The following is a 27889-nucleotide window of genomic DNA, read 5'->3' on the forward strand; positions in this document are numbered from 1 at the left end:
GTGTCACTTCTGCCATTCTGTAGACAAGGAGGTGAGGTTCAGGAAGTCCTTTGGCAGTGAGGGGTGGGGCTGAGATCCTGGGACCCCGGCCTTGGGCTGGGGTGAATTAGGGACAGCTGTCCTGCTGCTATCATAGCAATCTAGGTGCATACAATTATGATCCCATCTTACACATGAGGAGTAAGAGGAGGTTACACATAAGGAGGCTGGGGATATGTGTCACAGCTGGCATGGACCTTTGATAGGAATTCCTGCCTGTCTGACTCCAGAGCCTGTGCTCTTGACCATTACCTTACCCTCAACCATTGCCCTCTGCTGCAGCAGTGTATGAAGTAATCAGTGCAGACTTTCGGTCATTAGGGTGTGTTCATGTGCATAGTTGTTGGATGATAAGATGTCTGAGGTACTCTATACCTGACCCCTGCACTCTGCTTAATCCATCTAGAGTGTGGTTTGAGTAAAAATGTCTAGGCGTTACTCTTGGTCAGTTTTTTCGTATGGTAGTAAAATATACATAGCATGAAAGATACCACTTTAACTGCTTTTAGGAATACAGTTCAGTGACATTAAATGTATTGACATTGTTTTCCAACCATCACTACCAACCATCTCCAGAACTTTTTCAGCATCCCACACTGACTTTCATACCCATTAAAAAAAAATAACTCCTCTCTCCCCTTATCCCCTGGAAACTACCATTTACTTTCTGTCTATACAATTTTGATGACTCTAGACATCTCATGTAAATGAAATCATATCTGTCCTTTTATGTCTACCTTTAGTTAAGCGTAAGGTCTTCAAGGTTTGTCGATGTTCTTCAGTTCAGTTCAGTCGCTCAGTCATGTCTGATTCTTAGCGAATCCTGCAGCATGCCAGGCTTCCCTGTCCGTTACCAAATCCCGGAGCTTGCTCCATTGAGTCAGTGATGCCATCCAACCATCTCATCCTCTGTCTCCCCGTCTCCTTCTGCCTTCAGTCTTTCCCAGCATCAGGGTCTTTTCCAATGAGTTGGCTCTTCACATCAGGTGGCCAAAGTATTGGAGCGTCAGCTTCAGCATCAGTCCTTCCAATGAATGTTCAGGGCTGATTTCCTTGAGGATGGACTGGTTTGATTTCCTTACAGTCCACGGGACTCTCGACAGTTTACTCCAACACCACAGTTTAAAAGCATCAATTCTTTGGCATTCAGCCTTCTTTATGGTCCAACTGTCATGTCCAAACATGACTACTGGAAAAACCATAGCTTTGACTAGATGGACCTTTGTTGGCAAAGTAATGTTTCTGCTTTTTAATATGCCATCTAGGTTTGTCATAGCTTTTCTTTCAAGGAGCAAGATTCTTTTCATTTCTTGGCTGCAGTCACTGTTCACAGTGATTTTTGGAGCCCAAGAAAATAAAATCTGTCACTGTTTCCATTGTTTCCCCATCTATTTGCCATGAAGTGATGGAACTGGATGCCATGATCTTAGATTTTTTGAATGTTGAGTTTTAAGCCAGTTTTTTTCACTCTCGTCTTTCACTTTCATCAAAAGACTCTTTAGTTCCTCTTCGCTTTCTGCCATAAGATTGGTGTATATCTGAGGTTATTGATATTTCTCCCCGAAATCTTGATTCCAGCTTGGTCTTCATCCAACCTGGCATTTTGCATGATGTATTCTGCATATAAGTTAAATAAGCAGGGTACATTTCCCTAATGACTAATAATGCTGAACATCTCACATGCTATTGGCCATCTATACATCTTCTTTGGAGAAATGTCTATTTAAGTCCTTTGCCCATTTCTAAATTGGTTGTTTGTTTATTGTTATTTAGTTTTATGAGTTTTTTATTTATTCCGGATATTAATTTTTTATCATATACATGACTTGCAAGTATTTTCTTCCATTTTGTGGGTTGCCTTTTACCCTATTGACAATGTCCTTTGATAAACAGTTTCAAATTTTAATGATAATTAAAAGTCCAATTGATCTGTTTTTTCTTTTGTTGTCTATAATGTTATTGTCATCTTGATAACTTTTTTTTGTTATTAAGCCATCCCACATGGCTTGTGGGATCTTAGTTCCCCTGAGCAGGCATGGAACCTGGGCCATGGCAGTGAATGTACTGATGAGTCCTAATCACTGGACCACCAGGGAATTCCCATCATCTTGATAACTTTTAACTATATTTCTAACCATTCCAATATGGAGGTCCTTCTCTATATAGATTTCAAGCAATATTCCTCTTCAGTTGGGCCATTTTCTTTATATAGATTTCAAGCAACATTCCTCTTCAGTTGGGCCATTCATAGAAGAGATTGTGCATGTGTTCTCAGATGCTCAGTCGTGTCCAAGTCTTCATGACCCTATGGACTGTAGCCCACCAGGCTCCTCTGTCCATGGGATTTTCCCGGCGTGATTACTGGAGCAGGTTGGCATTTCCTACTCCAGGGGATCTTCCCGACCTGGAGATTGAACCCCCATGTCCTGCATTGATAGGCGGACTCTTTACCACCTTGCCTCCAGGGACACCCCATAAGAGAGACATCCCCTTGCCAATGGTGAGGTTTGTGTGCTCGTCTCAGGCAGCACAGGTTGGAGGAGGCCCTGCTGATTTCAGGCCAGTTCATGGACGCTCTGCAGGCCTTGTTCCTCTGGTAGTACAAGATGAAGCCAAAGCTGGCTGAGGACCAGCCTGTGCATGGGAATCTCAATCTCATCACGAACCTCATGGATGCCCACAAGGTAAGGGATGAGATCTGGGCTTAGTGGAGGGCAAAGCCATTGGGTCCTCCACCCATGAGTGCCTTCTGCTTGTGCTGCTCTTCTAGGGGAGAAAGAAAGTTTCAAAGAGTCTGCTTTTTGGAGAGGGGGGTCTCCTTCCTCTGTGTGTTTAAGCAAACTCCTGCCAGAATTCTGCATCAGTCACAAAGAATTGACCAAAGTTGGTTTGATTCAGATTTGGCAATGTGTGAACTTCATTTTGAGAGGTTTCTCCCACCTCCACCCCCATCCCTGGTCCAACCACCCACTGGTATCATTCGAGTCACAAAATGGATTTAATTTCATGTGGATAGATGCCCTTTTCCATTGACTCCCAAGATAAATGTGAGGACCTTTTAACCACTTTGGAACCATAAGCATCAGTATTTAGAATTGCATGAGTCTGTCATATTTAGCTGCACAAAGCCTTCTGTTTCAGTAGGGTGGATTCACATAAAGTGACACTTTATCATTATCTCTGATTAACATTTTGCATCTTGAAGTCTAATGTCTACCTGATATTAATACAGCCCCTCCGGCCTTCTTACTCTTTTATTTGCATGATGTAATTTTTCCACCCATTGACTTCCAACTTGTGTTTTGTATTTACAGTGAATCTTTTAAATGATATGGTTTTGAAAAGATTATGAAAGTGAAAGTTGCTCAGTAATATCCGACCCTTCACGATCCCGTGGACTATACAATCCATGGAATTCTCCAGGCCAGAATACTGGAATGGGTAGCCTTTCCCTTCTCCAGGGATCTTCCCAACCCAGGGACTGAACCCAGGTCTCCCGCATTGTAGGCAGATTCTTTACCAGCTGAGTCACTGCTGCCAAGTTGCTTCAGTCATGTCCGACTCTTCGACCCCACAGACAGCAGCCCACCAGGCTCTGCCGTCCCTGGGATTCTCCAGGCAAGAATACTGGAGTGGGTTGCCATTTCCTTCTCCAATGCATGAAAGTGAAATGGGAAAGAAGTCGCTCAGGTCGTGTCCAACTCCTAGCGACACCATGGACCGCAGCCTACCAGGCTCCTCCAACTATGGGATTTTCTACGCAAGAGTACTGGAGTGGGTTGCCATTGCCTTCTCCAAGCTGAGCCACTAGGGAAGCCCAAAAATACTGGAGCAGGTAGCCTATCCGTTCTCCAGGGGATTTTCCCGACCCAGGAATCGAACGGGGGTCTAGCTTATCATTTGTTCTTGCTTTCCCCCCACCCTAAATCATTTGACAATCTCTGATTTTTAATTGGTGTATTAACAGGAGGTAACCTGACCCACTGGCTGGACATTCCCCATGAAGACAGGACTGTCTCATCGTGCTTAACACCTTGAGTCCGTAATGAACTGAATAAACGCGGTGAGAAAGCGCCTAGGGAAGAGCAGGCTATGCAGAAGGGGATAGTCAATCAAAGAGTTTCCACGATGATTCTTCTCTCAAAAATCGCTGAGGGCCGTAATAATTAAGACGCGCAAAAAATCAGGAAGGGCGCCAGAGCTCCTTGACCGGTGGGAGGCATATCTCGCGCGCGGCTGGACCCGCACCGGGGTCCGAAGGGCGCACAGCAGAGCTGGTGGTGATAGCGCCGCTGCTGGAGCTGCTGGGGCCGCCCGCCAGAGGCGCTGATCCGGAGCGCGCCGGAGCCAGGTGGGTGGGCGCGCCGCGAGCCGTGACCCAGCGAGTGTCAGATGTCCCGGAAGGAGCCCCCCAAAAGCGCAGAGGCTGGTCAGGAGCTGCGGTGGCGAGGAACTCCTGCCCGGATACTACTGGCGAAAGGATGCGCCCCACTCTCTAGGCTTGGCTGGCACCTGCGAACCCCTCCACCTCTAGACTAGCCTGAGGCGTTTCGGGCCCTGGGGCGACACCCACGCACCAGGCAGGGCTTTCGGGTCACTCCACGGCGGGACAGAGAGTTAGGATCACGCCCCGGCAGGGCGATCAAGAACATGCCCTGTGCGAGCGCAGGGTCCGATCTCAGATCGCGCCTATACCCTGGGTTCCCCAGGCCCAGTCCCCGCGCCCTCCGGACAGCGCGGCCAGAGTGGGCAGCGGAACCCAGGACGACAGCTAGCCCCTGACGGCTGGGCTGTGGACTCCTCACTTGTCCCGCCAGCCACCTACAGGCGGGTCTCACCTCGGGGCCGTCGCGACCCGCCACCCAGCGCCCCTTCCTGGGGCACAGGTTCCTAGCCTTGTCTCCGCCCCCGCACCCCCATTGGTCGGGTAGGAGGGGCGGGACCCGACGGCTCCCAGCTGGACTGAGAGAGGCGGCCGCTGCCCCTCGGAGAGGTACACACTCGGCCCGCGCCTCCCGGAACCCGACCGCCCGCTCTCCCTGCGCCTCTAAGCTGAGCGGCCTCGGCAGCAGCCGGACTGTCGGGCGCAGCGGAACGGACAGACTAGCCGACCGTCCCTGCTTCCCGGAGGAGCCCCTGCCCGAGGCGGTGCGGCCGCAGCCGACGGTCCGGGAGCTCTAGGGACCGCGCCGCGTTCGCGGGCGACCCACGCCCCGTCCCGCCGGCCCCAAGCCAGGCCCGCCGCGCACCGTCGGGGCGGCCCCGACCCGGGCCCCGCTGGGAGCGGATGCGCGCGCGGTGAGGCCGCCGCGTCCCGCCATGGCCGCGCGCCCCGGGCCGCTCTGGCTGCTGGGCCTGGCGCTGTGCGCGCTGAGCGGCGGCGGCGTCCCCGGCCCGCGCCCCCCGCTCGGCTGCCCGCATCGCCGCCTGGGCCCGCGCGAGCGCCGCGACCTGCAGCGCGAGATCCTGGCGGTGCTCGGGCTGCCCGGCCGGCCCCGGCCCCGCGCGCCCCCCGCCGCCCTGCTGCCGGCGTCCGCGCCGCTCTTCATGCTCGACCTGTACCGCGCCGTGGCCAGCGACGACGACGAGGACGGCGGGGCCCACGAGCGGCGCCTGGGCCGCGCAGACCTGGTCATGAGCTTCGTCAACATGGGTGAGCGCGGGTCCCGGGCGGGCGGCGGCGACCCCGGGAGAAGGCAGCGAGCTGAATGGCCCCACGGGGGCTGCGCGCGAGCGGCTGGGGCGTGTGCGCCACCTCGGGCAGGGGGAGCGCCTGCTGGGGGCGGGGAGTCACCTTGTCGTGGACAAGGACCTGCGGGAGGAAAACCTGCCCGGCTCAGGGATGTGGGGGTCGGTGAGCTGCTGGACCAACTGGGACGGACGAGGAATGTGAGTCCCAGAGGCATGTACCTTCACCCGCCCCCAGACACCCCAACGTAAGATCCTGTAGTGTCGGGTGGACCCGGGTAGTGCCAGGAAGACAGTCTGGTCCTGGCGAGACGGATGAGTAAACAGAGGCCGTGATGCTGTCCCTGTGATAAGGGCGGTGTGAAGAGCAGGACAAAGGTCAGAGTGGAAAACCCTGTCACGGCATCAAAGCAGCAGAGTTGAGGTGAGGACCCAGATGTCCTGAGCCCACACTGAGCAGCCTCTTCCCTGGGCCACCTAGGGGTGGGGTAGGGGAGGGGAAGGCATGGACTGAGCTCAGTGGGGCAGAGACTGTGGTCTTGTCACCCTGGGCCCACATCTGGGACTTGGCTTGTCAGGACTGAGTGTCCAGGCCCAGTGAATGACCCGATGGGCAGTTTGAACCCGCTTTGTTCTCCAGGCAAAGCCCAGCTTTTCCTCTCTGCAGGAATTATACTCCAAATCATGAAACCATTTACCCTTAAAGTTCTCAAAGATCACTTTGTCCATAACTAAACTTTCTTTAATTTACATTCATGAACATAGGTCTCCCATCCGCTTTGTTTCCTGTCTGAGGCCAGTGAGGGGCGGGGATCTGGGCTGCGGCAGACGCCAGGCTAGACCTGGGGACCAAGGACCATAGATCAGGCCGAGGTGGGAAGAGCCGTGGGACCCAGGGCGGGGACAGGCCCCTGGCCAGGAACACCAGCCTCCCTTCACCTTGTAACCCTCCCAGCAACCCTGTCGGCAGACATGATATTCATCCCCATCTCCCGGATGAGGACAGTGAGGCTCAGAGAGGCGCTGTCTGGCTCAGGACAACGTGACCTCTGTGTGGCTGAGCCAGGACAGGCTCAGGGTGTTTGGTCTCCATCCCTGGCTCAAGGAGGTGACAGTTCTGTGTCAGGAGGTCAGGCTTTCATGGTGGAAAGAGCTGTCAGAGGGGTTTCGGCAGAGGGATTCATGGGTCAGAGTGACAGCAGATTTTATGCATCTTCAGCCATTTGCTTTCTCTGGTAGGGCAAGAAGAGGGGACAATCTGGGAGGCCTGTCCCCTCAAACCAGACCTGGTGATGGGTTCAGGTGAGAGCGAGCCGCAGGAGGCAGCCGTTAACCTCTGCTGAGAGCCCTGTGCCAGGCTCAGGACTTGGGCTGGTGGATTCTAGATGCCACCTTCGTGGTTAGAGATGGACAGGGTGGGGAGCTGGGGACAGAGGCATCCATATGTGGAACTGAGGCTGGAGCTCTGTGCTGGGGACAAGCTGACTCCGGGCACAGGACCAAGAAGTCCTGTGGATACAGTCCCCCTGGGAATGCCCTCACAGGAGCCCTCCATCTGCGTGAGTCACCACCTAGCCAGGTCCCTCTTCCCCAGCACCCCCCGGGCAAGGGGTACACGGCCCTGGTGGGCACTGCTGCTGTGAGTGAGCAGCACCCCGAGCTCAGGAGGACCTGGCTCCCCTCCTGCCTCTGCTGTGTGGTCCTGGGGACGCCCCTGCCCTCTCTGAGCCTCAGATCTCTCCTTGCAAAATGGGGCTCCTCGTGATCTGTCTTCAGAGTTGTTGTGAGATAGGTTGATAGAGGGGGAGGGGCAGAAAATCAGCCCCCTTTTAGGGGAAACCAGCCCTGGTGAGTGTTGACCGCGGTCTCTCCCAGCTGCTGCTCAGCCTTGGTGTGGATGTATGGAAATGTCCTCACCTGTCTATAGACACACAAGACCCAGAAACAGATTTTTAAAGCCAACCAAAGGTGTCTCTGTTTTTGAACAATTGAAAAATTAACATTTGAAGTTCCATAGTCCTTTTAATACTCATTTCATCCATGTAGCAACTTGTGAAGCTGTTTTACCAGCCATGGGCTCAGAGAGGTTAAATAAGCAACCCAGGGCTACACAGCACATCCGCGGTATCATCCAGACCGTGGATTCCAAATTCCAGTTTCTTCCCACGCCACCTCTGCATGTTTCATGGAGATCTAAGGCTTGTGACGCTGTGGATTAACAAGCCGATCTTTGTTCAGGGGAAGCCTGGTGTGTGGGCAGGTCCAGCCAGCTGTCAGAGGGCCTTCTTTATTCTGATGTACTAATTGCACTAGTAAAACTCCTTCAGTTGGAGCAGTTTAACTGGTAATTACGTGGGCTGATGTGGGGATTAGGCACCTACCAGCGTTGTTTCCTGCTTTGGAGGCCCCGGCCCCGGGCCCCTGAAGGTCGGCGGGCCCTGAACCACTGTGGAGTCCAACAGCAGAGTCGCTGTGGCGTCAGCGCCCACACCGAGGCTCCCACATCTGTGGCCTCCAGCTCCCCTCACCGGCCTCATGGCTCCTGAGAGGCCAGGCCTGGGGCTTGCTGGGCCCTGACCCTCAGCAGCGCCCGTAGGACCCGGGGGCCTGGGCCTCTCAAAGGCTCCCGTCCAGGGGTCGGGCCTCCATCCGTGCGGACACTTCAGGGGCCAAGTTGTGACTACCAGGGCCTGTGCTGGGGGCCAGGGCTGTGGTCAGAGCTGGGCCCCGCCTGGCCTGCCTGTCAGTCTCTGCCCGTGGACTCTTGGCTCCCCTTGGCCAGAACACAGAGATAGGGCTGGGACCTCGAGGAGTGGACAGAGCTGGTCCCTGGTGTCGCCTGAGCTCCGGGGAGGAGACCCTGAGCTGGGAGGCAGCACCCAGGGTCTCGGCTCTCCTGGGCCTGCCGTGGGTTCCTGCACGTCCCCCCTTTTATCTGGTCCCTTCTCAGCACACCGCCCACCCCTCCGCCCAGCTCAGGTGTGACTGGCTGGACCCCGAGTGTGTCAGGCCGGCCCGGCCCCTCTGGAGAGAGGAATGAGGCAGGAGAGACACCTCTCATGTTCCTCCTGAATCCTTCCCCACCTCCTGTCCGCAGAGCGTGGGTGCCCATGCTCCAGACTGAGAAACTGAGGCACAAACGGCTCTGCAGGCTGACGTGTAGTCAGAACTGAACGGGACCGTCTTCTCCTTTGTCCTGACCCTTCCCTGAGCTGGACTCACTCTTTCCCATGGGCCCGGGCAGCTGAGGAGAGGGGTGGGAAGGAGCTGAGGCTCTTGGATTTGGGAGAGGCAGGGCTACGTGGGGGTAAGGGGCCTGCCCGGGGCCTGTTCAGCCCCCTGACTTGGAAGGGGTGACGCTTCACCCCCATGAGCCCCGGGGTCACTTACTTTGGTTCCTTACTACGGAATTCTTTGATATTTTCCTGAATTCACTCAACAGTTGTGTGGTGCTTGCTCTGTGCCAGGCTCCATTCTAGCTCCTGGGACATAAGAGGGAACGAAGCAAAGAGCCTCTTGTGGAGCTGACCTTCTGGTGGGAGAGACGCACAACCGTGCATCAGTCACGAGGTGACGGTCACCTGGGCTACAGGGACCCCCTCTCTGGGTGCCAGGAGGGGATGGACAGCGTGAGGACAGGCAGGACTGGGCTGGGGGTTCTGACCTGGGCTCGGAATTTGCATCTTGACTCGGCCTCCTACTCTCAGTGTGATCTGGACTCTCCAGTCCGCCTCTCGGAACCTCAGTCTCCTCCGCAGTAAACGGAGATACTCACGGTACCCTCCCTGGAGGCTGCTTAGGGATTGTGTGAGCTGACACCCAGTGACGAGCACATGCCGAGACCCTCCGTGTCTGTCCTTTCATCTCATCTCACAAGTACTGTCACATCTTTGTTTTCAAAGGCTCAGAGAAGTTAGGCGGTTTTCCCAAGGCCACACAGCTGGTCATCTTCCAGCCTGTGTATCTTCTGCTCTTGTCCTACACAGAAGTGGCCTCTCCCCCCGGCCCAGGGACCATTGTCAGGTGCAGTACGTGCTGCTGAATTGGACTGTATTAAATGTGAGACTTTGTTGTAAACTAGGACATGATTTTTAAAATATCTTTGTTTTGGGATTTACAGAACTAATGCATGTTCACTAGAAAATTTATGCCATATAGATTCGTTATAGAATTTCATCATAGAAAATTCAGACCATGTGTCTGGAAATATATCATATGGAAGCTTCCAGTAATCTTCTGTGTACCTTAGAGAGAACCAGTGTCTTAATCCTTTAGCGTAACCCTCCCCACAACCAGCCCTGATTTTTTAAAATTAATTAATTTGGCTGCGTTGGGGCTTAGTTGCATCATGCAGTATCTTTTGTTGCAGTGCATTGATTCTCTAGTTGTGGTATAAGCGCTCAGTAGTTATGGCACACGGGCTTAGTTACTCCACAGCATGTGGGATCTTCCCAGACCAGGGATCGAGCCTGTGTCTCCTGAGAGGTGTGTTCTTAGCCACTGGACCACCAGGGAAGTCCTTAGCTCTGATTTGAAAAAAAAAAAAATCAATTTGTGTTCATCTTTTCTAAGATCTTTTTTAAGATCTTAAGTGGGATCTAAGCGCCTGCTGGTTTGCCTTTTTGTCTTTCACTTAATAAATCCTTTATCCATCTTGAAAGTCAAATATTGAAATGACCACATTATTTCTCTTTTTATCTATCTACCTTTCATTTATTTATTTTCATTTCAACTTTGTTGTTGTTCAGTTGCTAAGTCATGTCAGACTCTTTGCAATCCCACGGACTGCAGTATGCCAGGCTACCTTGTCCTTTACCATCTCCCGGAGTTTGCTCACACTCATGTCCATTGAGTCAGTGATGCCATCCAACCACCTCATCCTCTGTCACCCCCTTCTCCTCTTGCCCTCACTCTTTCCCAGCATCAGGGCCTTTTCTAATGAGTCAGCTCATCACATCTGGTGGCCAACGTATTGGAGCGTCAGATTCAGCATCAGTCCTTCCAATGAATACTCAGGGTTTATTTCCTTTAGGATATTTCAACTTTATTGACGTATAATTGACGTATAAAATTCTAAGTTATTTAAAGTGTACATCAGGATGGTAAAGCATCCCCCCCATCCAGTTAACACATTTCATCACTTCCCATATGTATCCTTTTTTTGCATATGTAAGAACATTTAATTTCTACTCTTTTAGCAAATTACAGTTATACAACACAGTATTATCAATTGTAATCACCGTATTTTACACTAGATCCTCATACCTTATTCAATTTAGTACTAAAATTTTGTACTGTCTTACCAACCTCTCCCTATTTCCCCCACCCCCAGCTCCTGGTACATACTTTTTCTGGTCTTGTGACTTTTTTTTTTTAAACCCACATATAAGTGATACCATGTCATATATGTCTTTCTCTGACTTATTTCACTTAGCATAATACCCTCAAGTTTCAATCGTGTTGTTGAAAATGACAGGATTTCTTTTTCTCTCGTAGCTGAATAACTTTCATATATATATATGTATATATATACACACATAGATATTATATTTATATATATGCTGTATCTTTTAAACAATATTTATCTATTTATTTGGCTGCCTTGGGCCTTAGCCGCAGCCTCTGGGGTCTTTTTTTGCATCGTGTTGCTTCTCCTTAGTGGCACATGGACCTAGTTGCCCCACAGCATGTGGGGTCTTAGTTCCCTGAGCAGGGACCAAACCCATGTTCCCTGCATTGGAAAGCAGATTCTCTACCACTGAACTGACAAGTAAGTCCCTGCCATTTCTTCTTTGTTCATCTGTAGATGGAAGCTGAGGTTGTTTTCAGGTCTTGGCTACTGTGAGTGGTGCTGCAATGATCATGGGAGTACAGATAGCTCTCTTTTTTAAAAAACTGAGATACAAGTGACATCATATATCAGTTTCAGGTGTACAACATAATGATTCAGTATTTGTGTTGAATACATAGTTATACTTTTTTTTATTCCTTGATATTTCCTTTTTATTTCCTTTGGATATATATCCAGAAATGGGATTGCTGGATCATATGATAGTTCCATTTTTAATTTTTTTTAGGGACCTCTATACTATTTTCCGTAATGGCTGCACCAATTTACATTCCCACCAAGAGTGCACAAGGGTTCCCTTTTCCCTACATTCACTATCTCTTATCTTTTTGACAACAGCCATTCAAAGAGATGTGAGGTGATATCTCAATGTGGTTTTGGTCCTGTTGGCCATTTGTATATCTTCTTTGAGAAAAGGTCTATTCAGTTCCTCTGCTCATTTGAAAAACTGGATTGTTCGAGGTTTTTTGCTGTTGCATTGTAGGTGTTCTTTATATGTTTTGGATATTAACCCCTTATCAGGTATGTGGTTTGCACATATTTTCTCCCATTTAGTAGATTGCCTTTTCATTTTGTTGATGGTTCCCAAGAGTTGGAGATGGATGGGTCTCTTTTCTCCAAAGCCCTGTCTGCCACCAGGATGGTGTGCCCTGTGAATCCCTGATGACTGACTACCACTGTCCAGCCCCCATCTTCTCGGTCTTTTTTCACTTTTCTGGAGTAAATGACTACTACTGCCCCTAGGTGACAGACAAGAAGTAGAGTGTCAGAGTCTAAATGACTGACCCAAGGTCCTGGGTACCCAGATTCAAAGGAGCAGCCACGAGAGCTGGGTCACAGCCCCGAAGGGGGTTGGCCTTGGTAATGGGAGAGCAGAGCTCGGAAGACCAGGTTTTAATTCAAGGTCTGCTACTTGACATCTGTGAAGTTTTGAATAGCTTACTTAAAATCTTGGCATCTCAATTTCCTCATTTTTATTTATTTTTGTTTCTTTGACCGGGCTGGGTCTCTGTTGTGGCATGTGGGATCTTTAGTAGCAGTAGGTGAACTCTCAGCTGTGGCATGTGGGATCGAGTACCCTGACCAGGAATTGGACTCTGGCTCTCCGCACTGGGAGCGAGGAGTCTTAGCCACTGGACCTCCAGGGAAGTCCCTCCTCATTCTAAACATCAGGATAAATAATATCTGTATCACAGTGCAATGGTTAAATAAGTAGGTTACAACACTGAAAAACTTAGCCAGTGCTTGAAAAGTGAAGTCAGTCGTGTCCAACTCTTTGCGATCCCATGGACTGTAGCCTGCCAGGCTTCTCCATCCATGGGATTTTCCAGGCAAGAACACTGGAATGGGTTGCCACCTCCTTCTCCAAGCAAGTGCTTGGCACCGCTCAATAAACACAGCCAGAATGATGAGGAAGAGCCTGCTGTGTTTATCTACCTTTCCGCCCCCATCATTGAGGGCCTGGAGCTGAGTGGTAAGAGAACAGTGCCAGGATCAGATCCCCACTCCACTGTGTACTTTTTAGTGGATGCTATGGTGCTGCCCAGATCTTCTCTTTGGGGTTGAGTCACTCATTGCCCCAGCTTCCTAGAGGGTGGTCTGTCCCTACTCATTGCCCCAGCTGCCTAGAGAGTGGGTCTGTCCCTAGGCATCAATCCACTAGCTTCTTGCTTAAGGTTGGGCTCCCTCCCTGGGGTCACTGCACATCCAGTGACAGGCTTATCAGAATATAAATGCCCAGCCTCATTGCCTCAAGGAGGGACAGTTCTGAAGGGCCATCAGCCCCAGAGCTCCCCTTGCAGCTGGAGTGGGCTTGGCCCTTTTGTTTGCATCACCTGTGCCCGCTCCTGCTCCCTGCATTCCCTGCAAGAACCCTCTCCACTAAACCAGTCTGTTGCCCAGGAAGTCTGACCTAGGATATATTTATATGGTTTTTAGTACATATACTTATTTATGGCTGCACTGGGTCTCTGTTGCTCTGTAGGCTTTTCCTAGTTGCAGTGAGCAGAAGTTACCCTTTAGTTGCGGTGTGCAGGCTTCTTATTGCAGCGGCTTCTCTTGTTGTAGAACATGGGCTCTAGGTGCAAGGGCTCAATAGTTGTGGCATGTGGGCTTAATTGCCCCTCAGCATGTGTGATCTTCCCAGACCAGGGATCAAAACCGTGTGTGTCCCCTGCCTGGGCAGGTGGATTCGTAACCACTGGACCACCAGGGAAGTCCCCTATTTATTTGATTTTTGTGTAAGTTATTTACTGCTCTGTGCCTCAGCTTCCTCATCTGTAATAGAGAAACGATAATAGCCATCCTAGGCTGGCTGTGACTGTTGAACGACTTAACTCTGTATAAAGGGCTGAAACAGTGCCTGGTAAATGCCCAGTAAATGTTAGCTCCGTTTGTTGGTTTGTTTTTAGTGTCAGTAAGTCCAGCTGGTAGTGACAAGACCTAAAGTAAAGCACAGTTATTTTCTTTGACTGCTGGCTCTGTCCCCTGAGCAGCAGCCATTCCTTCAGAACAGTCTAGGGCTCCAAGTCCACAAAGGGTTCTGGGGAAGCCAAAGGCTGCCAGACCCAGGTACGGAGAAAGTTGGATCCTTCAGCCTGCGGTCATTCCCTCACAAATATTCCTGGGAACCCAGCGTGTGCTTTAGCCCTCCCTGGTTATCTTGGTGTCCACTGCAAAGCAGAGTTGAGCCCAAGGTCCACTCATTACAGTGGGAAAGACAGCCCCACGGAAAACCCAGTATAAATGATCACCAAGTGGGAGAAATGGCCATTTCCCCACTCAGATATGAACATGAAGGTGCAGTACTGCAGAAGAGAGACCAGATCCCTCTCTCATCAGTGGGAGATGAACAAAGCCAGAAGATGGGGACGAATGGCCTCTTGGCTGGGGGCAGGGAAGTCTTGGGAGGAGGTGGAGTTATACTGAACCTTGAAAGAAGGGTAGAATTTAGTTAGACGGGAGTGAGAGGAGAAGGTGGAGAAGCCGAGGGGAGAAAAGGAGGTGAAGAAGCTCTGTTCTTGGAACTCCAGTTCCTCGCATGGAAATGCACTCGTGGCTTCTCTTGCTCGAGGTGCTTCTGTGTGTTTCTTCCTGCCAGCTTGGTACTCAGCATTCAGTTCTGGTCTGTGCCACCCCGCCGTGTTCCCTTGACACGTCCCTGACCTGACAAGGCCTTAGATGAGGAGAAGGAGAGTAGACTTTGCAGACAGACACGCCTAGATCCTCATCCCACCTTGGGGGTTCTGGGTGTGGTCTCGTGCAAGTTGGCCACCTCCTCTTATCTTCAGTGTTCTCAGCTCCAAAATGCAGTGAATAATGCTTCTTTCTCAGGGTTGCTGTTGCCGCCAGCCTCCAACATGGCTCTCAAAGAACCCTGCCTCCTGGTTTTCACGTCCTCATGCCCCACCACACTGGGGCAGAGCTGGTCTGTGTGATGATAGTTATAAAAGACTGCAGCTTCCCTCTTGGGCTCTGTGTGTGCCCCGCACCCCCCACCCCCAAGGGAGCTCATCCTGAGGGAAGATCATGTTGTGAGAGCTCCACAGTGGGAGGCTGCTACCCTCAGCCCCAAGCATGAGCTGAGGATCTGTTCATCCCAGTCAGGTCTCCAGGGACCTCAGCCCCACCCGACAGCTTGCCTGGCGCCTCTTGAGCGACCCTGAGCCAGAGCCACCCAGCTAAGCGCCTGGATTCCTGACCTTCAGAAACCACGTGAAATAGCAAGTGCTGCTTGTTCTCAGCTGCTACATTTGGGGTGATTTGTTACACAGCAATAGCTAACTCACACAGTGAAGTAATGATGAACAAAAATGCCCAGGATGCCCCCACCTCCGCCAGCCTGCCAAGAGACCATGAACAACCTGAAAGCAGGGACCAAACCTGGCTCTCATGCCTTCCCCCCAGCCCTCCCCCCACCCCTGTGTGGCCAGCTCTCAGGGCAGACTGGTGACGCTGAGGGGAAGCAGCCGCGGGAGGCAGGGAGCACCGAGAGCCAGGAGAAGGAGCACAGAGCAGGGCCAGCCTCCCCGTCTGTGCGGATCACCCTCCCCTCCCCTGGGACCTGAGTCCCCGCAGGGCCCTGCCTGGAGGACCGTGGCCTCAGCAGGTCGCTGTCAGGCACCTGTTGATGGAAGAACCTTGTGAACAGGTGACCACTCCCCTCCCCTCCATCCCAGTATCACCACCAGAGCAAGTCCAGGTCCACTCATTTCACACAGGCTCCAAGTCTACAATTCCACGTGCTGCTGCTGCTGCTAAGTCGCTTCAGTCGTGTCCAACTCTGTGCGACCCCACAGACGGCAGCCCACCAGGCTCCCCCGTCCCTGGGATTCTCCAGGCAAGAACACTGGAGTGGGTTGCCATTTCCTCCTCCAATGCATCAAAGTGATAAGTGGAAGTGAAGTCGCTGTCATGTCCAACTCAATTCCACGTGAAAGACCCCTAAACTGACACCTGACGCCCGGCGATCCTCTGCCCCCCTGGGCCTCAGTTTCCTCATCTATGCAGGGTGGCCCTGAAGGCCTTTCCAGCTCCCACCAAAGAACGTGCCCCCCACTCTCCCTGCCCGCTGATGCCCCCCCACCCCCACCCTGGGGTGAGGCAGGCTCAGGGAGGGAGCACACGGCCAATCCTCACAGGCACGCGCTCCCCGCGGGACAGAGGACATGTGTCACCATGACCACGTACTTCTGGAAAGCCCCACAGTTCGGATCTTTTCCTGGTTGACCTGGAGGAGCCGCATCCTCCTTGCTCACATCTCCTGGGATCTATTTTTGGCCGTGACGGTCTTGATGTGGTGCAGCGGGCGGGTGCCCCTTTTAATTTGGGCTCTGAAGCTGGCTGAGGTCTGGATGGTAATTATGAGCACGGAACCATTTATGGAAACAGGCCCTGAAAAAGTCAGTAATGAGAACTGACTAAAAATGCCCCAGAATGAAGCGGGGGCCTGCTCTCGGCAGCGCTGAGATTCCTGGATGGGAGGGAGCCCTTCAGGGGCCTGAACCAGGAGGTGATGGAGTCCGCGGCTCCCCTGGGACCTGGGGCCGCAGAGACTGGGTCTTGTCTTAGGTCTGAGGGGCCCCTTGGCCTCGTTACCGGTGGGACCAGCCAGACAGGCCCAGCCCGTCCGCCTCCAGGGCCCTGAGGGAGCCTGTCCTTGTCGGACTGTGAACAGAGGTGAGTCCCGCAGGAAAGTGAGAACATGGGTGGCTTCAGATGGAGGCCCAAGGTGACCTGGAAGCCACTCCCAGACCAGCAGGACGCCCCAGTTCAGGGGCTCCACTGCTGGACACTGAGTCGCTGTCCTGGGAACCAGGAGCCCTTGGGAAGAGGGGCCGGACATCCCCTCTCTGGGCCCCGGGGACATGGGGGGCTGGACGAGCAGACCGCAGAGGCCTCCCGTTTCCACCCCATTGTTCAGTCTCTGTCCTCAAACTGGTCATCGCCCAGAGGACAGATGAGCCAGGGATGGGGACCCCGGGACAGGGAAAGGGAGAGACTGGCAGGCTGTTGTGTGGGATCAGGGGAGGGCAAGGGGCTGTTACAGCTGGACCGAGAAGAAAATAGCCTTCATGCTTGGGGGGATGGGGCAACCGCCCGGAGAGGGCTTCAAGGAGGGTCTCCTCTTCAAGGAGGCCCAGGAGACCATGAGGATCGGCCGGGCCAGCTTGGGAGGCCTTGAAGCAGAGCCAAGCTTAAGACCCTCCCGTGGGCCCTGAGGGGCTGGGGAAGGGCTTGAGGGATGGTCAGACAGGGCAGAAGATTCTAGGTTCTTAGTAGCCACAACAAACTGGAGGAAGTGGGTGTCTTTTGAAGTCTTACTTTTTTGGTCAGAAATAAGATTCAGATTGTCCGGGTGACTGTAAATTTTGTTGAGGGCACAAAAATAGCCAAAGCCTATGTAGCTTCTGGGCGGTGTACGTAGGGTGTGGCCTCTGGAGCTCTAGCCTGTGAGTGGTGGGTGCAGGGCCTCAGAGGGGAAAGGCAGAATGAGGATGACGGACATGGTGGTGGAGGCTGCCTCCTGCCCACAGAGGGCCCTTCCCTCAGCCGGGGATCCTGGAGGTGGTTTATCAGAGGCTGGAGGAGAAGGCTGAGGCTCCAGTTAGCACTCACTGGTGAATCATGACTGCTCTTTGTTCGGAGGGCCGCATTAAGGTGATCCAGAAGGTAAATTCATTTGCTGCTGCTTCCGCAGACAGAAGGAAATGGCAACCCACTCTAGTATTCTTGCCTGGAGAATTCCATGGACAGAGGAGCCTGGTGGGCTACAGTCCATGGGGTTCCAAAGAGCCGGACATGACTGAGCAACTGAGCACACACCCCAGACAGAAAAGCTGGATCAGTGATTGAACATTTTGGGCTGCTTTTATAATTTTTGGAAAAGAAACATATGCCTGTGGAGCCAGACATAACTCTGTCTTCTCCCTGTGCCCAATAAAGAGCTCTGTGGCTGTCCTTTCACATTTTTCCCAGTGTGTCTTTGGAACTCTTGTGTTCCAAAGGATAAATTCAGGATATTGCAAAAGCATGTTGCCGAAGTCCTCTCCATGGTATTCCTATCAGCACCATATATGGGAATATGCACAACTGCACTTACTTATTTCCTTCTCGCAGGTCATACTAAGCACCCCTGGACAAGTCCCACACCCCTTCCAATTCCTTGAGCCCAGATCACTCTGTAGTTCACTTACAATAGAAATGACACCCCCTATTTTACTTGTCTTGTTTGTTTCCATTCTGTCTCCCCCATTAGACTGGAAACACTGTGAATGCACAATCTTTTAAAAAGAATATTTAAATTTATTTATTTGGCTACACTGGATCTTAGCTGTAGCATGGTGGTGGTTTAGTCACTAAGTCATATCTGACCCTTGTGACCCCATGAACTGTAGCCCGCCAGGCTCCTCTGTCCATGGGATTTCCCAGGCAAAAATACTGGAGTATGGGTTGCCATTCCTTTCTCCAGGGGATCTTCCCGACCCAGGGATCAAACCCGTATCTCCAAAATTGCAGGCGGGTTCTTTACTGCCAAGCCACAGGGGAAGCCCCAGGATCTTTAGTAATCACATATGGGATCTAGGTCCCTGACCACGGATGGTACCTGGGCCCCCTGCATTGAGAGGATGGAGTCTTAGCCACTGGACTACCAGGAAAGCCCCTTGAATGCACTGTCTGTTTCTGTCTTGTTCACTGCTGTGTTCCCAGTGCTCAGAACAGTATGCTTTCACACACACTAAGAATTTGATACATTTGTTTATAAATTGAACTTGATAAATGAATGGATTAATAAATGAATGATGCATACATTTATTTAGAAAACAATCACTCAAAATCTCCCCTTCCCCTCCACCCCTTGGCCTTGGAACTGCTGACACGGCCTCTCACATCTTCGCTCAAAGTTAGGAGATTGCAAGTCAAGCTCATCCCAAACTCCTGTTGAACAACCATTCCTCCCAGTCGGTTGCCTGACTGTTTACAAACTCCTTTCATGACCTCGTGAGGAAAGCTGGGCTGTCTCCTCATTCTTGGTTCACACAGGAGGAGACCAGGTCTAGAGGGGAATGTCCGTTCCTGGTTAGTTCAGGGACAGGCCTGCACCGAAGCCCTGACCCCTGGCCAGGGCCCTCTGGGCTGCCTTAGGCTGCCTCCCTGGCCGAAGCAGGCTTGGTCTGCACAGTTAACACGGCGGATAGAGAAGTGCCAGAAAAATGCTTTCTTAGAACACCAACTTTTGGAAAAATCTCTCTCCTAACTCAAGGCCACAGGCACTGAAAAAGCTGCAAATCCAAAGTGGCCTCTCCCTCCCTCCCCACTAACCCTAACCCTAGCCAATTTCTAATGAAAGTCATTTTCCTAAAAATGTCCCACCGCTAGTGCTTGCCTGGGATAGCTGGGGCAGGCAGTTTCCTGTGCGGGAACTATGGGGTGGGGGTTGGGTGGGCATCGCTTTCACAAACCCACAGCACAGAAGCTGGGAGCTGAGGTCAGTCCAGGGGAACAGGGCTCTCTGGACCCAGCACATGTGGGCCCCCAGGTCAGCAAAGGATACAGAGACTGCTGAGCTTGGTGTCCATGGAGCTGGCCCGTTTCTGGTGGTTCCCTCAGTCCTGGATCCAACGTGAGTCAGTGTCAGGCCTGCAGACAGGTTCCCAGGGACCCACCTGTCAGCCCCCTCTGTGCCTCGGGGGCAGATACACTCAAGGATGCTTTGAGAGGGGTCCAGCACAGGGCATGGCTGGGCGACCCCTTTTCATTCTTGGGGTCACTCCCTGGAACAGCTAACAGCCTGGACCTAGTTCATCCTGCAGATCAGGGCCGCTTCCATAGCCATGTAACAGAGGTGGTCTCTGCAGTTACCTAATCCATGGAAATTGTCCCCAAAGCTGTGTGTGTGTGTCTGTAGGGAGGAGGGGACTCATGTGGTGATATTCATGGTGAGCATCACTTGGCGAGGGTCCAGAACCCTGCCCTCCATGCCCTGCCTGTGTGGAAGGACCTGAATCCACCTGTGTCATGCTGCCCACGAAACAGCCTGGCCCATGGGTGGGCATTTGCTGTGGGTCCAGCCCCCGACAGACAATGGAGGTTCTGTTCCCTCCTCCCTGGTCTGGGGATGAAAAGCCCATCTCCTTCCCAAACACGTGTGTCCACCGGCCCCACCCAGCACAGCTGTTTGCCCATCCCTGGACCAGGTCCCCACCGCGAGGACAGGAAGTGCTCCCACATCCTCCTCCACCACCAGCCTGGTGACTTGTGGTCGCTGAGTCCAGTAGCCAGAGAGAGAATTTTTAAAAAGACTCACAAACATGTAATTAAAATCTCAGTGTTGGTTTTAGGGGAAGGCTTAGGGCGGCTCCCGCCCCTGCTTTATGGAAACACAGATTTTTAGTGTTTGAAAGTGACAGAAGGCTAAAGTGAGATGCCCTAAATATACTGTCCTGGGCATTTCCGGCAGCTGGGGAAATGTGGGGTTTACTCCACTCCTGCGGTCTCCCGCCCAGACTGTGAGAGCAGCCTCGCTACCAGCTCACCTCGGGCCCCTGCAGTCTGGGCTTTACCCTCGCCTCCACACACAGCTTCCACTCCACCCTCAGACCACAGCTCCTGCTGCCCAGAACCCTGGCCCTCCACGGTCAGAGCCCAGCCCACGCTCCGAGGCCAGGATTCCAGCCCTTGCGTTTAGGCCACAGCGAGACTCACACCCCGAGCCCCAGCTCTGCCCACCTGTGTGTAGAGGTCCCCTCTGCCTAGAAAGCCTGTCCTCCAAGACTCCTTCCTGTCCTTCAAGGCCAGTTCAGGTGTCGCCTCCTTCAGGAAGCCCCCTCAGATCACGCCATGGGACCCTTCAGCTTCCCCCGCACTCGGCACAGCATCTTTGGGCGCTGTCATCCTACCTCGCCTTCTGGTCCTTTCCGCGTCTCCCTCAGGTCCCCCTCCTCCTCCCGCTTGGCCCTCTCACCCTTTGCTGGGTGTCACGGCTGCTATTTTCCCTGCTGGTGCCATTATCCCTCAGCTCTCAGCCACTGCTCATGCTGGTCCCTGGCGCTATGGTTTCCTCTCCCTTGACATCATGGCACATCCACTCTCACCCCCAAGGCCCAGCTCCTAAGTCAGCTACACGCCCAATCTCCTCTCACCTGCCATCCAGACACCAGCAGGCGCTGGGAGCCCTTGTCCCACTCAAGTGCACTCAGCTATGTCTCTTTTCAGCCTTGGGTCTTATCTGTCTCCCCAGAGGAGGGACCTGTCCTGTACCCCATCTGTGGGTCCAGCAGGACGCTGAGCGGGGCAGGCCAGGTTTGGGGCTTGGGGGCCAGACGTGGACGCTGCCCTGTGGCATCGCATGTGCCGGGCGCTGAGCCAGGCATCTCACCACACGGCTCTCGGGGCCCTCTGAGCACCCAGGAGGCAGAGCTGGGACAAGCCTGTTCTCGAGAAGGCAGTCAGTCCCGCCTAGACTGCCCAGGCCCCCGGCTCCCACCCTGGAGCCCGAGCCCGAACCACGAGTGACCGCCAGCCCCGCTCTGCCTTGCAGTGGAGCGCGACCCCGCCCTGGGCCACCAGGAGCCCCACTGGAAGGAGTTCCGCTTTGACCTGACTCAGATCCCGGCCGGGGAAGCCGTCACGGCCGCGGAGTTCCGGATTTACAAGCTGCCCAGCACCCACCCGCTCAACCAGACGCTCCACATCAGCATGTTCGAGGTGGTCCCGGAGCAGTCCAACAGGTGCCTGCCCCACACCCCCCTACACACCCGCTCAAGCCTCTGTCCGAGTGTCTGGTCCAGGCCTGGGGTGCATTTCCCAGAAGACAGAAGGGGAGCTTCCTGGGCAGCCCACCCTCAGAGAAGATGTTTGGCCCAAGGCCTCGTGTCACCATGGGGACAGGCCAGCATCAGCCCTGGATTCAAGTCCCCGCCTTGCTGTCTTGGCTGTGGGACCATGGATGGGTCACTGAACTCCTGAGCCTCAGTTTCCCCATCTGTACACAGGCTCTGTAACACCTTTGTAGAGTAGACAGTGAAATAAGGCCTGGAAGGCACCCAGGCCAGAGCCAGGCGGGTAGATGCCCCACTCATGGTCCCCCGGCGGGCACTGGAAACACAAAGGCAGCTGTGCCGGCCCTCGGTTAATTGTTCTTTCGTGTCCACAGGGAGTCTGACTTGTTCTTTTTGGATCTTCAGACGCTCCGATCTGGGGACGAGGGCTGGCTGGTGTTGGACGTGACAGCAGCCAGTGACCGCTGGCTCTTGAACCGTAACAAGGACCTGGGACTCCGCCTCTATGTGGAAACAGATGATGGTAAGACTGGGGTCAGCACCGAACCGTCCTCTGGGGGCTCCTCCAAGGAAGCTGCTGGCAGCAGACACAGCTGGAGCCCCCTCATCTGGCCCCGAGGGCTGGCCTTTCTCAGGCGAGGGGACCCAGTGGGTAGAGGGTGAGGGTTCCTCAGTGCGGGACAACAGTAGGGCAGGTTGCTTGCCTTTCCAGGCCTCAGTTTCCTCATCTGTAAAATAAGGATTCATGCCTTCATTCATTCATTCAGCAGGTGTTTGAGGGAGAGCCTCTTTTATCCCGGCAGTATGACTAGAAAACCTGAAGGTGGGCCCATGGTTGGTGTGTCTGAAGTGCAATAAGGGGCCGCCGTGGCTGGAGCATGGGGGGCCAGGGAGCGATTGTGAGGAGGTTGAAAGAAGTGGTCAAAATATGAAGTATGAAATCAGTATTGTTTTATTTAAGAGCAATGGAGGATGGCAGGATCTGATTCAGCTTTTTATAAAACAACCCTCTGAGATGCTCCCCGGCACGGGGGTTGTAGCATCTCCCTCTCCTTCAGTGTGGGCTACACTTTAGTGACCTGCTTCCAAAAGTATGCACAGACTGAGGCAGTAAATTTAATTTACGGGGGAACCTCAGCAGCACCCCCTCAACCAGGCGCTCGGGCTCCCATGAACACCTCATGTAGCTCCCAGACAAGATGAGAACCCTTTACCTCCGTGGTCTTTATCCCTGAAACCCAGAACCCCAGTCTCACCATGAGAAAAACACCAGACAACTCGAAACTGAAGAACTTGCTACAGAATACAAATACAAAAACTGTCAAGGTCATCAAAAACCACAGGAAATCTGAGAAATTCACAGCCCATAGGCGCATAAGGAGTTGTGATGACTAAGTGCTATGTAGGACCCTGGGTGGGATCCTGGAAAAAGACACTAGAGAAACTAGTGAACTCGGGTCAGTCATGGTATTTAGTAAATATTAAGACACCAGTGCTGGTTCATTAGTTGTAACAAACATCGTTCAGTCACTAAGTCGTGTCTGACTTTTGCAACCCCATGGACTGAAGCCCGCAGATCTCTGTCCTCTACTCTCTCCAGAGTTTGCTCAAATTCATGTCCATTGAGTGGGTAACAAAGGTACTATAGTTGTTTAAATGTTAACACTTCCCAGGGGAAACCTGGTCTGAGTGTATAACTCTCTTTACCATCTTGGTGTATTGTCTATGAATCTCAACTATGGTAAAATGAAAAGTTCATTTGTCTTAGGTATAAATAAAGACCCCCTGACTTCAGTTGGGACAGTAGACTCTGGGGGACGAAAGTGAAGTCAGAGAGGCCCCAGAGCCTCACAGGGTCGCGGTGGGAGCTGGGGGTGGGGGAGCTTGTCCAGTGTGAACAGAGGAGGGTGCTTGGAGAAGACGTAGGTGACAGGAATGAGCCAGTGGCTCTTTTTAACAGGTTTGGTGTTGTTCTTGCCCGAGTTGGGGAAAAACAGAGGAGGAGCAGGTTTGAGGCAGGAAGGCAAGAGGTCTCTTTCGGCAGGGGTGTCGCTGAGGTCTGGCTAGACATCCGTGGAAATGTTCCAGGACCGGGAGTGCTGGGGACACAGGTGTTGGAGCCCGTGACCCAGAGGTGGATTTTTTGGAGGGTGGGGGGCGACGGGAGTGGGGCGACGGGAGTAGCGTGCCTGGGAGGAAGGGTGACGATGGCGAGGGCAGGAGGCCGGGGCCCAGGCTTCCCGGGAGGGACGTCGCCTCGGGGTCTCCGAGCGTCAGGCCCCGGATCCCTCTGGTCCTCCAGACGATCCAGGCGGTCCCGCCTCCCGCCTTCGCGGCCTGGGAAGCTCGGCCCCTCGGGCCCTCTGAGCACGGAGACCGAGCGGAGCGGCGGAAACCAGCCGGGCGGGCGCTTCACGGCTGGGCGCCCCCTGCTCTGTGACGCGCGGGCGGGGACGCACGGTTATCTCCTGTCCCCGCCTGTCCCCGCTGGGCCCGGAGCCCGAGCCGGAGCGGAGCGGACGATGGCGGCTCTGCGGCTCTTGGCGTCGGTGCTCGGGCGCCGGGTTCCCGCCGGCCGCTCGGGGCGCGCGTTGGCCAAAGGTGGCGCGTGCGGCTTCGCCTGCAGCGCCCGCGCGCGCCAGGTTCTACACGGACCCGGTAAAGGCCGTGGGAGACATCACTGACGGCTCGAGGATCATGATCGGGGGCTTCGGGCTCTGCAGGATCCCAGAGAACCTGATAGGGGCGCTGCTGAAGACCCGCGTGAAGGACTTGACCGTGGTCAGCAGCAACGTGGGGGTGGAGAACTTCGGTCTCGGCCTTTTACTGGGGACCAAGCAGATCACCCGCATCATCTGCTCCTACCTGGGGGAGAACTCGCTCTGTGAGCACCAGTACCTGGCAGGCGAGCTGGAGCTGGAGATCACGCCCCAGGGCACCCTGGCCGAGCGCATCCGCGCGGGGGGCGCCGGTGTGCCCGCCTTCTACACCCCCACGGCCTACGGGACCTTGGTCCAGGAGGGAGGCGCACCCATCAGGTACTTACCGGACGGCCACATCGCCATCCTCAGCCAGCCCAGGGAGGTGAGGGAGTTTCATGGGCAGCACTACCTGTTGGAGCACGCCATCACCGCTGATTTTGCTTTGGTGAAAGGCTGGAAGGCCGACTGGGCAGGAAATGTCATCTTCAGGGCCAGCGCCAGGAACTTCAACGTGCCCATGTGCAAAGCTGCCAGAACCTCCGTGGTGGAGGTTGAAGAAATTGTGGATGTGGGGTCCTTTGCCCCAGAAGACATCCATGTTCCTAACATTTATGTAGATCGCATTATACAGGGGGAAAAATATGAGAAAAGAATTGAGCGCTTAACCATCCGGAAAGAGAATGATGAAATATGCAAGTCTTCAGATAACATAAGGACACGGATCATCAAGCGGGCAGCTCTTGAATTTGAGGACGGCATGTATGCCAATCTGGGCATCGGCATCCCTCTCCTGGCCCCCAACTACATCAGCCCCAACATCACCGTGCACCTTCACAGTGAGAATGGGATCTTGGGCTTGGGTCCCTTTCCATTAAAAGAGGAGGTGGAAAAAAAAAAAAAAATAAAAGAGGAGGTGGACGCGGACCTCATCAACGCGGGCAAGCAGACAGTCACCCTTCTTCCCAGGGGCTCTTTTTTCTCCAGCGATGAGTCATTTGCCATGATTCGGGGGGGACACATCAACCTGACCTTGCTGGGAGCCATGCAGGTTTCCAAATATGGTGACCTGGCTAACTGGATGATACCCGGCAGGAAGGTGAAAGGCATGGGGGGTGCGATGGATCTGGTGTCCAGTTCCAAGACACGCGTGGTGGTCACCATGGAGCACTGCAACAAGGCCAACGAACCCAAGATCGTGGAGAAGTGCACCATGCCGCTGACTGGGAAGCGGTGCGTGGACCGAATCATCACCGAGAAGGCCGTGTTTGACGTGCACAAGAAGACAGGACTGACCCTGATTGAGCTCTGGGAAGGCCTAACCGTGGAGGACATCAAAAAGAGCACGGGGAGCCCCTTTGCCATCTCCCCAAATCTCAGACCCATGCAGCAGGTCAAAATGTAGCCCGAGAGTGAACCTCAGTCCCAGAGTGTGTGCTTCTGCCTTCACCTCCCAGGACTGCATTCCAAGGAAGCCACAGTCACAGTTGTACATTTCACCAGCATCTGGCCGGCTTTAGCCTGCCATCCCAGACTGGTTGCCCCTGGATAGGCTTTGTTCTCTCAGGAGAGACATGCCTTTAATTAAAAACCAAAGGAAAGCAAAGACGTTGACCTTGTATGTCCTGTGAATTCTGAGAAAGCTCTGCTCCCATCGCCCTCCTCACTGTCTGTTATATTTACATTAAATTCTATGCGGTTTGAGATGATCCCATAGAAAGGGTTTCATTGAAGTGCCTGTTGGCATGAATGAATCATGAACCATAGGGAAAGTGACGGGGGAGGAACAAGTCCACCCAGAGTCTGCGTCTGGAGTTTCCTAGAACCATGAAAACATACACACGTAAATGTGAATTTGTGATCAGGAGAAATGCTATCTTAGAGAATGACTTTTTTTTCTTTTGGCCCCTTTGACTTTCCTTCTGGAACTTTCATTTTGTCCCTAAAGTTTGTTTTCATTGTAGCCTCACCTCTGCCCCCCATATTTCTGTTTCTTGTAGCTAAGCATATGTCTCTAGAAGGGAAGCAAGAGTGTCTAGGCAGCCAGTAAACTGGTCATAGGAGCAATTGAAGGGGGAGAGACCGTGAGTACTAATGTTCTGTGGGGTGGTCTCCTCTGAATAAACAGTCTAGCCATGTGCTTCCAAAGGCTTTGGCTTAGGATGGGAGGGATCTACAAACCTGACAGATGGACTTCAGTGAATTTTCTCATCTCAGATCATCCAGATCAGACACTGGACCCTTCCTCTCTATCACAGCCTAAACCAGCCTTTTGTTCATACTCCCTTGAGACTCAAGAGAGGCAGAGAGGTACTTCATCCTGAATCCACAGTCTCACAAGCTAAACAGAAAAAAATGTGTGTGTGTGTGTATGTGTGTGTCTAGGGTTCAAACTCAGGCCTGCCGTGGAACTCAGGCTTTCTCAGTGAGGCCCTAGGGCTGCACAGGAGCTCGTGGGTAAGAACACGAAGCTCCAGCTGGTCAAGGAAGGCCTTTCGGAGCGGCCTCCCTGGAGCCTCACCCTGGCGGGAGGCCCAGATCCTGAAGTGAAGACAGTGCCCCTGAAGGGACAGCCACGGGGTGTCAGGGGACCATCACCAGGCGGGCAGGGGATGGGCGTCACCGGGTGGACGGTGCAGCACCTTCCGGGGCTTCTGGAGACGAGGACTTGACGTGCCCTGGGTGTCGGGAGAGGTCTTCCAGCAGCAGCCAGGACAGGCAGAGGTTTCCAGAAGCAGAGCAGTGAGAGGGCTGGTCAACAGCAGAAAGAAGGAAAAACGCTGCGTTCCTAGTTCTCCCGGCGAGGAAACAACCTGCGGGACAAAAGCACGCCTGGTCACAGCTGGTTTCCCTCCAAGGGTCCCCAGGCGTCCTGACTGTCCTTCAACGTGGACACCCATGACTGCAGGCTGAGAAGGGGACAGGGGCTGCAGGGAGGGTCAGGTGGCACCCAGGGCAGAAAGAGGCCTTGGGGACGGATGGGAGCGACCTTGGCCTGACCCATGCGGAGGGGGCTGATGGGGAGGACTCAGATATGGGAGGAGGCTGGACGTGTCGGGGGCCCGCCTGGCCCAGAAGAGCAGCATCTTCATCTGTGCCTGCAGTGGGGGAGGGAAGGCCACAGTGGCCCCCATCTCCAGGCGTGGCCACACACCCTCGTCCCCTGCAAAGGGACGGCATGCCTGCCGGCACCCTCACAGCTCAGGTCTAGAGTGGGGACTCTGGGCCCCAGAGGCTCCTGGAATTCCCACTCTGCTTTCTCGAATGGGTCCTGCCAGAGTCAGGCAGCCTGGGGGCCACCACCTGGACAACCCAGGCCTGCCCTGTGACCCCAC

At 53.5% G+C, this 27889-nt stretch overlaps 2 protein-coding genes across 2 annotated transcripts in view; both read left to right on the top strand.

Moving 5' to 3' along the window:
* The first annotated feature begins 5051 nt into the window (after positions 1-5051).
* The window catches only part of BMP8B (bone morphogenetic protein 8b), a 33773-nt gene continuing 10935 nt past the window's right edge, over positions 5052-27889 (top strand). The window contains exons 1-3 of the mRNA XM_043876777.1: positions 5052-5692; positions 21615-21804; positions 22230-22378. Of these exons, the coding sequence (XP_043732712.1) occupies positions 5359-5692; positions 21615-21804; positions 22230-22378 (673 nt within the window). The 5' untranslated portion in view covers positions 5052-5358. The remainder of the gene's footprint in view (positions 5693-21614; positions 21805-22229; positions 22379-27889) is intronic.
* Positions 22393-27107, top strand: LOC122677039 (succinyl-CoA:3-ketoacid coenzyme A transferase 2, mitochondrial-like). Its single transcript, XM_043876776.1, is given in 3 exon segments — positions 22393-24487; positions 24489-25440; positions 25471-27107. Coding segments are annotated over 3 exon segments (1866 nt in total). The 5' UTR covers positions 22393-24062; the 3' UTR covers positions 25960-27107.

The sequence above is a fragment of the Cervus elaphus genome, chromosome 20 (genome assembly GCF_910594005.1).
Source record: "Cervus elaphus chromosome 20, mCerEla1.1, whole genome shotgun sequence".
In the NCBI taxonomy this organism is placed as follows: Eukaryota; Metazoa; Chordata; class Mammalia; order Artiodactyla; family Cervidae; genus Cervus; species Cervus elaphus.